General features: G+C 35.1%; 1 protein-coding gene across 1 annotated transcript in view; it reads right to left on the reverse strand.

Annotated features, from left to right (window-relative positions):
• Positions 1 to 12399, reverse strand: part of LOC107265201 — a 280971-nt gene that overhangs the window by 138542 nt on the left and 130030 nt on the right. The window contains exon 16 of the mRNA XM_025082561.1: positions 2933 to 5000. Coding sequence (XP_024938329.1) covers positions 2933 to 5000 — 2068 coding nt within the window. The remainder of the gene's footprint in view (positions 1 to 2932; positions 5001 to 12399) is intronic.

The following is a 12399-nucleotide window of genomic DNA, read 5'->3' on the forward strand; positions in this document are numbered from 1 at the left end:
GTCAATTAGATGGTCTTTATACATATTAATTGTAAATTTCCATATTAATGCACACGCCACTACGTTTTCTCAGCCACAATGTCAAATATCTAGCGCCCAAAGCAGATTTTAAGTACAGTAGGAAAAAGTGTATGAGAAATCTTTTCACTTCCACGTAGCCAGCTGTTAAGCATCACTGAAGCGCGACGTCACAAAAGCGTGCAAAAGTATTGTCGCGTGTTTCCACGACCTGCTACAACCCACGGCACCATCGTCAATTCGAACTTCGGCGATCAGTTCCAATCCTCCTTAATAGGAGCAATTACCAGTACTGTCTTCTGTCACTCATCAGTTATCACATACCAAGTCTTAACACACTGTGGCTCAGTAACCCAACTTCTTTCTCCTTTTACTTGGAGATACTTTGACTTCAGTATTCTTCAACATTCTTAACAAACAACACGAGACAGTACAGCGTCACAACACCTTGATAAATATATGTATAACGTCACATATTAACATCTCTGACCATTTCAAACATAACAAAGATTATAGACTAAATTTTTAAATAATAAATCTTTCTTCGTTTTTCTTCCTAACATTTAATACCAATTCACATATTGCATAAATTATTGATCTATCTTTACTAAATACTAAATTCCCTATACCATAGGGAGGAAGAACTTGTAGAGATTTTAATGCTCGGCAGAATTTATCCGTTTCTTCCTTGAACTTTGTACAGCCCAGCAACACATGGTTGACATATTGTTCTGCATAGCCACACCCGCAAGCCGAACTGTTAAAACTTCTTATTCTGTGTAGATGAGCGTTCATACAGCAATGACCTGATTCCAGTCTATTAATAATGCAAACTCTTTCCCTATCTAACTTCAGTTTAATGAGCCAAGGATCTTCCAGTTGAAACTCCCAACTGTTAAAGAAGTATTTCTCTTTAACCGGAGCCTCACTCTTCATTCTGCTCCATGCTTCACTATTTGACTTTTGAATTAAGGATTTCGAACAGTCCTGCCACATGCTTTGTCTAATAAGATGAGCACCAACCGCCCCACTCTTAGTCAATCCGTCTGCCCAGTCATTACCGACCAAACCCACATGAGCCGGAATGCAAATAATTTTTTCAGATTGGCCACTATCATTCAATTTCACTAACGTAATTTTAATACCCCTTACGATTGAATGAAGATTCTTGTAATATCCAGACTTCTTCAATTATTCACTACGTAAAGGGAGTAACTGAAAATCGCTACCCATTGACAACCATGTCTTTCTGTAATTTCCACAACACTCAGTAATGCCATTGCTTCCACATAAAATATTGAGGATTTATCGTGTAGTTTATTGTCCAACGCCCCTTCATTCTCAAGTTCAATTATTCCAATTCCAGTCTTCCTACTAATCAGGTCCTTAGACCCAACCGTGAACACTCAAAACTGTTGGTTATAAACGTCCTTTGGTATCTGGTCCAGCGCACTCTGCGGGTATGAAGCATTTCTTATTTCAAATCCAGATACATTATCTATCTCCGCACAATGATATTCCCAATCCATAAGAATATTATCCGGCTTCCAAATTTAATTAGGTTATTGTAGATATATCATCCAGCTCCCTTCTAAATAGCAGATAGTACGTGTATTTGAATTGGTGATAAAATATAGTATACATATTTTGGAGTATTACAATTATTTCCCCAGTAAGCTCTAAAAGAGAATTAGCCGGTGATGACATAATCGAACACATCGCAACCCTGAGTGCCTGTCGATCTTAAATAGCATGGATCTCGTTGTGTTCCCATAAAGCGATGGTCCTCGCTGACTAGACCGGCAGACTTCTCGTGCATTACGTAAACCGAAAACCGAAGACCTTTGTCCCGGAGAAAATTAAACACGTATCCCCACTGCAAGGAAGGGTCTAAAGCATAAGGGATGCAGAAGACAGCCCTCTCCTCTGTATTTCGTTCACGAGGCTCTTCTAAAAATTTGGTGAAATTTACATGTTTAGACTCCAGTTTCCAAAAAACACAGATCATTGTAGAAATAAAAAATAAAAAGAAATACAATACAACCAGATTTTTATTTTAAATCAGTTGCAATCATTTCAAAACCAATCGACGGAGTTCACATTACTCCTCCGACGCATTTTACAGATGGGGGAAAAAAGCACGCGAAGAAGAAAGACTTATAAAAGTTATAAAAAGAGATCTTTTCAAAGTATACCGGAAACGAACAGGTTAGAAGGATAATGGAGCAGCGAATTCATCACGAGTTTATCCTTATCGCTGGAGATATGCACATCTAAACTCAAATTATTACTTATTTTTTAGTTACCATTAAATTTTATTCACAGATTAACGTTTCATGTTGTTCACTACGAGCATAAGTGACAGATGTATTTTGCTGCAATATTAACTTTTCCGTAATATTGTTATCAGACGTGTCGTAATTTGTGGCAGGTCATCGAGGGGCAGAGAGGGTTGTACAATAAAAGAAAGATGCAGTTAAGTTAAAGTTTTTGCATGTAATATTATAATGAGACAATTTACTTGAAGTTACTGATACGGTAACTGAAATATAATCCTACTTTTCCCGAACGATGTATAATAATAAAAAGAAAAAGTCATAGGAAGAAACAGAAATCTAAATTTAATTTTGAATTTTGGAATCGGTCAGCTAAATAAAAATTTTGACTAACGAAACTCATGAAACTCATGGATCGTAGGAAGCAGGTTAAATAAGCGGAACCTAAGTTAGTATCATAGTTTAAATAAACATCAGATTCGAATCAATAACGATGAGATAGTGGTTTAAATGCGGTCCACCAGTAGCTACGAGATGGATAACAGATTTTTCATAAGCTGTCACACACGTGAGTAGAGAAGATATCTCTTTTACTGGAGACTTTGATACGATATATTATTAATAAAACGAAAACTTACCTCTCATCGATTTCATCCTGATGACCATGATGTTGTAGTTCCGCCACTTGATCCGTATTTTTATCATCGATGTCAACGTGAAGATGAGCAACGTCAATAGTAGATTCTGTTGTTTCAACTTCACTGCATACTTGTGTCACTATATCCTCTCGCTTTTCTTTCTCTGCGAGCGTGTTAGAGTCTTTGATAATTTCATTAGACTTCGATTCTGCAACCTCATCACTTCCCACACTTGCACTGCACTTGATTCTACTTATTGTTTCCACTTTTCGCGAACCGTCACTCCCAATTCTTGTCATAGACCGTTTTTCCTTTGTAAGCTCCGTGTTAATGTTCGCACAAGTATCTGACTCCGACTGCTTTGGTAGTTTCGATAAATCCAGTAGAATTTCTGGTTTAATGTTCTTCTCAGATATTTTGTTTTCCTCTTCCTCGACGGCTGTTAAAGTATTCTCGGAAATCGACTTTGAGAGTACCGACAGCTGAAGTCGACCTTGATCTGGCTCTTCAGTCGAGTGAGTCTTCTCTCTTGACGCTTTCGGCCTGCTTTCAGTTTTATCTGTCAGCCTCTCTATCTCGGGAGGTGAGCTCACTACCACTCTCGACTCGAACACCTTCTCAACGAGGCTCGCGGTTATTTCCTCCACGTCAATTATTTTCGCCGTAACTAGCTGTACATCCGGTAAAACTGATATTTCCTCCTGAGGTATTTCGTACAAAACCTGTATATCTTCCTGTATTTTGACTTCCTTCTTCGAAGTATGAACAAGAGAGATTGGTTCAAATCTTTTCTTATCACATGATTCTGTCGTACTTGGTTTCTTTATCACGTTATATATTTTTGGTTCCTTTATTATCTCACTGGACTTGCTTGTATGCTTACTGTGTGCATCTGTAGATTCCAATTGCTTTGAACCTTCTAATATATCTAACTTATTTTCTTCCCCTAAAACTACATCTATCGATGTAAACCTATCAATTTCCAAAGATCCTTGTAAAACACTGCCGACATTCTCCTGTTTCGTAAGACTTTTTCTTCTTTCTGAAGATGCTGAAGGTCGCGGCTCAATAAACAAGGAATGTTTAATAGTACTAACGGCATGAACATCTGTAGCAGGTAGACTTACTATTTTTTCACTGCTCTTTTGTTTAACTAATCTGTCCCTACTTTTTAAATTCTTTCTGGCTTCATTGCGTTTTGGAATCTCATCGTCGAAAGATGAATTTTCAATAACAGCATGCTTTGTTAAGTATTCCGTTACCCTTTCGATACTCTTCTGCTCCTTTAAACTCTTTCTTCTTTCCTTAGATAATTTTCTGGCATTTGCCTCTATTTCCTTATCGGTAAGAGCCATTTCAGATGATGAACCCCCTAGAAGTTCCTTATTTACTTTCATATTGGTTTCGTCTTCGAGATTCACGCTTTTTCCTACAATTACAGAGACCGCTCCTGTTTCTCCGGTTATCGTTTCCCGATTTACTTCGACGTTGGGTTCCTTCTCCTTTACTAAACTTCCTTGCCATTTCACATTCGCCATTATTTCATGAGGAAAATTCTTTTGAGAGCTTTCGGGTCCCGTATCATAAATCATTATTTCTTCCATTATTTTCACGTTACTAATTTCCTTTTGTGAATGATCCGGTTCGACAATCTCCTTAACTTCTGATTGCATTTTGACGCCTTCCACGGTTTCTTCAACCCGCTTCCCTGGATGGTGTTCAGCATGTCTAGGACTTGCCAATGTGGCAATGCTCGAGACGTGCTCACGTTCAAATGGTAAACTGGCGAACCGTTCCTTCAGCGCATTTACATCCACGTTAGGTACTATACCATCGTTCGGAGAAATTGTTGCTTCTCCCTCTTCTTCTTGCTTTTCAATAACTGATTGAGGTACAACTGCATTTGGACTGCTTTTACCCGATGCACAAAAATCGTCTTTTGTTCTAGGCTTCTCCTTTTTCTTCTTTTTCGGACTATGAACTGGTGTAATCGGAGATGCATCTTCGAAATCTTCTAAAGAGTCACTATTATCTGCCTCCGGTTTATTCATCGACGCTCTGCTCACACCTGCGTATCAAATTCGTTATATTATTTAGCTGTATTATGTATGATGGCGATATTCATTTAATAAATGAATAATACGGACGTTATATTTAAGCCAAATGTTTATCAAAGTACGGTCATTTGTATGATATTAATTTTACAGATAATTTCAACAAGAATTTTTGTTGATAAATCAAAATAATATCTTATAAAGGAGACAAAAGTAAAGAAGTTTGTATTTTCGCGATTGCTGATGCTACATGCATAATATATACACTGTAATATGGTATTTCAGGCCTGTCACGAATATGCGTCCAGTTCAGTTACATCAATGCGTTCACAAACGGCGATCTCGAGAACATTGCATTGGATTGCGTGTATACTGTTTTGTTGATTTCACCCAAGGGTGGATGCTTTTCTTTTTTGATTCTTTCAACGAATTCACAAGGGTTCATTTAAAAATTAAATATCTATCCGACTAGAAATTAATGTAGGGTCCTAAAGACTATCCGATCAGGCTTACCCGACTTCGTGATGGAGTCCAGTAAATTCCGGCCCCCATCAGGGCGTGATCAGGTTGCCTGACTGCCTCAATAGGGCACTTTTAGGGCAGCCTGATCACGCCCTGACTCGAATTGTAACGGTGTGTCACATATGGCCCTCATCAGGATGCCTGACCGGGCCGTTTTAATGTTGCCCTAATTACTTTTTATATATTTTCTTTTTGTTACGGGAAGGTTAGTACATTGCAAAGCCGTGAATATATTTTATTGTCTTTTTGTTTATTGATTGGGATTTTAAATATTATCGTTATATATATAGAAACACTTAAAAGTAATAATAATATTTCGCGCTTATATGTGAGTGTATGTTTTATAACATTACTTCTTCTTTGGTATCAATATATATATATATATATATGGAAGCAGGGGTCTTTAATATTACACGAACTTAATGTAAATATACAGGGTGTAACTTTATTGTAGCACACGGTTATTACAGTTCGACGCGAAATTAACACCTGAGTAAAAAGGTCTCTTGTTCAAAATTCTATAAAGTTTGGAACTTATCGGGTCAGTGACCCACTTTTGCTTGCGGGTATCCCTATCCCTCTGGTGGCCGGTGGTTGTATTACATGTATATAGTTTCATATTAGGGCGATTTCAGTGTTGCCTGATTTCACACCTAATACGGCAGCTCTGAATAACGCCTGACTACGGCCAAGTCAGATTTTCCGTAATAGGGCTTGCCATGAAATTGCCTGATGCGGGCTAAGTCAGGCTTTCCGTAATAGGGCTAGCTGTGACATTGCCTGATCGGGGCCTGATCCTGGTCAGGCAAGCCCTAAGAAATTTCTACGCGGGAAGAGCATAACAGACTGCAGTACGCACTGGCCAGGTCCTACTATATTGGAAAATGGCCGAGTCTTCGCCGTCGTAGAAGATTCGTATTGTAGAATACGAGGCGGATCTAATATCCAACTGCAACATCCGAAACATCTATATCTATGTAAACGCTATGTCCTCTGACGTAAATAAGACGCACCACAACTGAAGTAAATTCAACGATTCCGACGGGAATGAAGACCGAATTTGGTGATGATCTTCCAATTGAAAAGCACGATGCGAATTGTCGTTTCCATTTCGGGAACTCCATAGCGTCACTCGTGAAGTAGCTAAGACTAGGGAAAGAACGTGTTTTGAATTGGTTCAGTTTTTAGTTTACGACTTCTAATTTGTTGTTCTGAAGATCCAGGACATCTGAATTTCAGATTTTTTTGGAGCAACTGCAAGATGGTGAGTGATGCTTTTGGTTTCAGTGAATTTTCAACATAGGGAGATAGACCGATTCTTGTTGTCGTTTTGTTACACGTTACCTTACGCATTCCCGATGAATTGTGGATCCGAGGATTGCTAACCCGGTGGCAAACTAGAGAAGCAGTCATATCTCTTATCATTTTTATTTTGCGTTACCATTGATTTAGTTCACGCCACTTAAAATCGTTTCTTTAGCTCAAGGATAGCGTGAGTCCGTTAACTCTGGCTAACTTAAATTTTGTATAGCCTCGTTCTGCTTTTAGAATCGTTTAGTTCATTTAACTTGTGTCAGAGGACAATAATCATCGAAAATTTTACAATTAGCAATGGTGTTTTGTCAAAAAGAATTTAAGGTAACAGATTTTGAACTGTCGCAGCCTTGTGTCTTCGATTCACGCCCTTGTCGATATAATTTTTATTATACCTAACATCCATTCTACTTACAGTTTTTTAATATGGAACAGGGGTGCTGTTATTTGCCCAGCAATTTCTGAAGAATCAATACATACACCGCCGTCGGAAAGTTTTCGGACAATGTTATAAGTTGGGGAGAACTGAAGTAAAACGCAGAACCGTTTGAGGTATGTTTTCGGTTGTACAGTACGCATAGGAGTGGGGTATACTTTGTAATATAGACAAATGTTAAATACAATTTAGTTGAACGCTGCCCGAGAAAAACTCGCGCAAAAGGGTTTGAGTGTAGTTATAGGCCTTGTACGGAAACTTGACGACAGTGTATATATTTATATTTAAAAGACCTCATCATAAAATGTAGATTTAAATATAAGTTTATGATGTTATTTAATCAGTATTTCAAGAGGATTATTCTCAATCGGCATTTTAATTCAATATAATTGGTATATAATATTTAACCATTTGAGTGAGCCATACAGTGCGCTCACGCTGCTTACATTCTATGTCGAAAACTCTTACGGTATCAGGCCGTAAGACCCATAGCAATGTGACGATTATCGATAATTCTATCGCAATTACTATTTCATAAGATGATCGTAAGAGGCGTGGAAATCGTACACATTATTGCCACTAAAAATATAACGATTATGAAAGGTCGGAAGTGACGCACTTTGATTCAATATTTCGTCACATCTGCTTTATTTATACGGGGATAGAGTAATAATCTAACAGAGAGAACGTAAAATTTTCTGGCTACTTCATTGGCACATTTCATCATCGGAAATCTTCGGAATTGAATCATAATGTCAAATAATACATACTTTACATTTTTACAATTACATAATAATTATCAATTTGAAAACTAATTTGAAAAATAATTAAATTATAACCTATTCTCATCTTTTCAACGCTGACGTTTACTCGTTCCTTTTTTTTTTCTTGTGAATTATAAGAAGTAATTACCACATTAATTACGAATTGAATGATAACTATTTTACGTCTAGAATTAAGTCAAAAGTATAAGAAAACCATAATTAGTGTGTTTATATATAATTAGACGTTTCCGTGGTATAATATTACGTCTTGATTCCATACGGGAAATTACCCTTCAACGCACGGAATTTCGATAAACATCTATTTCTCTACCAAATATCTATTATTAGAAGTCTTGAAATAGAATTCGCTTTCTGGAGTAACGTCACAAGTATTATGTCGAAGATTGAATGATAATTTATGGCTCACGTTTGAGGTATCGTAGAATCCATGTGATGTGGCGCATAAAGAGCTGATGATCGGAGTTGAAATTTTAATCCTATAGAGACTGTAAGTAGATCCTAACGTAAATATTTTGCAGTTTTAATGTTGTATATTGAGCCTAGGTATCTTTATTTGTACCGATTTTGAACCTACGAAATCCTATTCCGTTTTTTGATGCCTTTCAGCCTCGTTAGCACTTCCAGGTCTTGTGCATTTCATTTGGGCTAAGAAAGAATAGGCTATATAACGATTTCAAATGACATTATACTTTTTTATAAATGATATCTATTCCCGAATTAAAATTATAAGAATACATTGAACCTTAAGGTTCTAAATGAAGCCTCTTTGCTTCTTTTCAACCCTAATATCTTGCATAGAACCTATACATTCTACTAATTTCCATTTCAACCTACTTTGAATATCTATGTCTTATTAGCTTATTACAATCTATTTTAATGTTTCAGGTCCTACTGTAAAAATTAAAAACTTGTTTATAAAATAATTTTTTAAAAAGTTTCCTACTTACACATACACACGTAGTTATTCATTACTATTCGCTAAGTCATTTTCAACTTTGAAGAACACATCAGACGAAGTAATACATTTTTCAAGTCTGAATGAGTTCAAAATTTATAATATCACGAAGAGTTATAATATAGATAATAACCTTGCAATGCAATTTAGTGATATCAATGAGGACTATGAGACATTTTAACGAGGAAATAACATCATATGGCTTTAAATACTTACATAAAATTAATAAAACAAATTCGATAATGAAAAACTAATTTAATTTACACATAATCATTAAACACCTAATTCTGCCTAATTTCGCCATGTGTAAACAAAATGTATATTCTGTACTAAATAAGATGTAGTAGAGATGAACCGACGATGCTGGACGATCGTTAAAATTAAGCAATAAAAATGGAGGACAATACTTAGATGCAGGTGAATGCTTTGTGTTACCATAAGAAAATTAATGGTAACACAAAGAGAAATATGTTCTTCCTGTTTGTTTTTAGTCAAGACCTGCTTTACAAGGTTTATTAGATGTTCTATATACCTCCTACATTGTACCTTAAAATGGCAGAAATAAACATTTCTTTAGATGGGCTTTCGTGGTTATAGTATCACAGGATAAAAAATGCAAAAATGTCCATTAGGTATAAGGAATTAGGTTAAATGCAATTTAAACGAGTCAAATACTTCAATGTATTGAATAATGTACCAGCTTGTAGATAAATAATCAATATGAATATTTGGAATACTCAGGTTCAAGGTCATATTTCCATATTGTTTCGCTAATTCTATATAAAAATATTAATTAATTGAATTGAATTCGATCCGGCGATAATTCGAACCTCCTTGATCAACTTACTGGATTTCCGAATTTTTTTTTTCAAACTGATAGTTGTCAAAATCTTACAACAGTATGTATATTAATTATTCCAGCAACTTATTCATATTTGATCATATATTCCCTTATTTATATTTTAAATAACCCATCCATTCATATGAGTAAAAATTTTAAGTTTCATATACATAGGTCTTGAACCCAATTATTATCGGTTAAAGGTTGGCATCTATCAAAGCTTGATAATCGTAAAATATTTCGGACGTTAATTCGTATCGTTTATGAATAAACTCTTGAAAGAGTAATTTCGAAAAATATAAAAGTCCTAAATGTCCAAACCCATCGTTTTTAATATTCAAATGCTTCTAACCGATGGTTTCGATGTTCAACTACTTAACACTTGTCGTTCTCTTTATTCAAACGCTTTTGGTTATCTATCCGGTTATCGTTTTTTATGTTCAGGACTATACTGTTCTCTGTACCTAAATTGTGATTTCCAAGCACGATTTACAAATATCCCGATCATCATTTCAAATATTCAGGTATTTCGGATCATTGTTTCATTTTCACTTTCATTTATAGTTATCAGCATCACCGTTACTTTCAATTATTTTACGTATTTACCCTCTCCTAATTACCATTCCCGACTTTGGTATTCCAATTCATTATATTACATGTTCATAGTTAGCTAATTTTCAGTTTAGCCATCTCAAATGTAAGCCATAAAATAAGAAAAATATGTACCACAATGCAATAGAAACAGACAAATGATAGATGTAGTTGGGATGTCAGCAACACCTCACGCACCAGATTATGTTATTTTTAGGAAAAGTTAACTTTTGTGATGGTGAGTTTCCATTCATAAACAGGCGGAAATTTTATTATTATGACTTCAGATTAATTAAGAATAAAATTCGAATTAAGAATAAAAGTTCTATATTTGATTTTTTCCTAAAAATATTGTTTATTATATATTGTATTAAAGTTGAGTTGTTTTAACGTTGAACGTTCGACATTTAGATATTTTACACAAATATTTGAACTATTATTCACAATCAATAGAACATGCTGAAACTATGTTTTACTTATTGATATCCATGATTTTATACAAACATTGTCATCGTGAGAGAACTTAGCGCTTCGGTTCGAAATTTCCCCAAAAAAACATCTTTTCTTATTATAAAAAATAAAATAGTCGTTATTGCTTTAATAGCAACCTTTCGCCTAAATAACTAAGTATCTTGTTATATCCAATTTGTTAATAACAACAATTTTTACTTGGAGTGTGAGTAACACCTTGTGTACCCGTTTTCAGAGTAAGTTCTTCTGGTTATCGTTTCCCATGTTTAGATATTCCGTCTGAATCTTAATGTTTAGTCCATGCTATTGTTTCCAATGGACATGTTTCAAAGCCTACTCTTGTACTCGTTCTGCATTAGTATCACTCTGGCTCTGTTTTCGGATATGCGTTTGACAAAGACAAACCGATACTCTAGCGCACGAAAATAAGATTTTGAACGCACCTAACGTCTTGGTACTTTGAATCATTCTTCGTTATGCCCAAATATTATCAATTTAAACATCTTAAATGCCAACTCATAATTCCCGATGTTCATCGAGAAAGTTGTTAACATCCATATAGACAAATACACGTGATTATTCTCCCCGGCAATAGTACTTTTTACAAACACAGATAACGGGTGGTTCCAAAACAGTTATAACATTTTATTTAGGATGAAATGCATACACAAATATGCATTTTCATACGTGATCCTATATTGTCCCTTCTTGCATTTTTCTATCAGTGTTACATTCTGCGTTCTGCCGCTATCTGTATAAGTGAATAAAAAAATGTGTACGGTTTTTGTCCTAAAAGATACGTTTTGGTCCATTTTTAGCTGATTTTATCTTCTTCATTGAAAACGTGTGTCGTTTTTGTACGGTAGGCTGTAAGTTGTATTCTTTTTGTCCGAATAGTGATTGATCTGTTCTTATCCGCTTCATTCATGAATTAATATTCTGATGAGGTAAGCCAAAATCACCTTAAAAATGAAAATAAACAAAAATTTTTTACTTAATCAAAAAAGGCTATTATTATTATTACTATTTATTATTAATAATAATTAAATCTGGCGGATATAATCAGATCATAAGAAAATCTACTTTTATACTGTTTGTTAAAAATTACAAACAAAAATAAATAAACGTTTGAATTAAATAGGACAAAAACATAAATATTATAGGCAAATTTAGTATTTTTAATAAAGAACAAAAACCGTCTGAATTGTTTGACCCGGGTAGTTAGTCATAACGAACGAGCACAAATCTACTACGGCTACGTTTCAAAATCAGCTGTCAACGCCTAGAAAGTATGTTAAGTCTATGTTTACTTAAATTTACAATTTATCAAAGTTCAACGATACTCTACGTGCTGTCAGCTAATTTCAGAATGCATCTTTTATATTTAGTACATCATATTATACGAAATTGTTGCTATTGTGAACCCCACTTTATTATAAACGAAAAAAAAGCGTAACTGACCTTTCACAAAGGGGAAGCAGAAAGTAATACACTTCGA

The sequence above is a fragment of the Cephus cinctus genome, unplaced genomic scaffold (assembly GCF_000341935.2).
Source record: "Cephus cinctus unplaced genomic scaffold, Ccin1 Ccin1_scaffold0017, whole genome shotgun sequence".
Lineage (NCBI taxonomy): Eukaryota > Metazoa > Arthropoda > Insecta > Hymenoptera > Cephidae > Cephus > Cephus cinctus.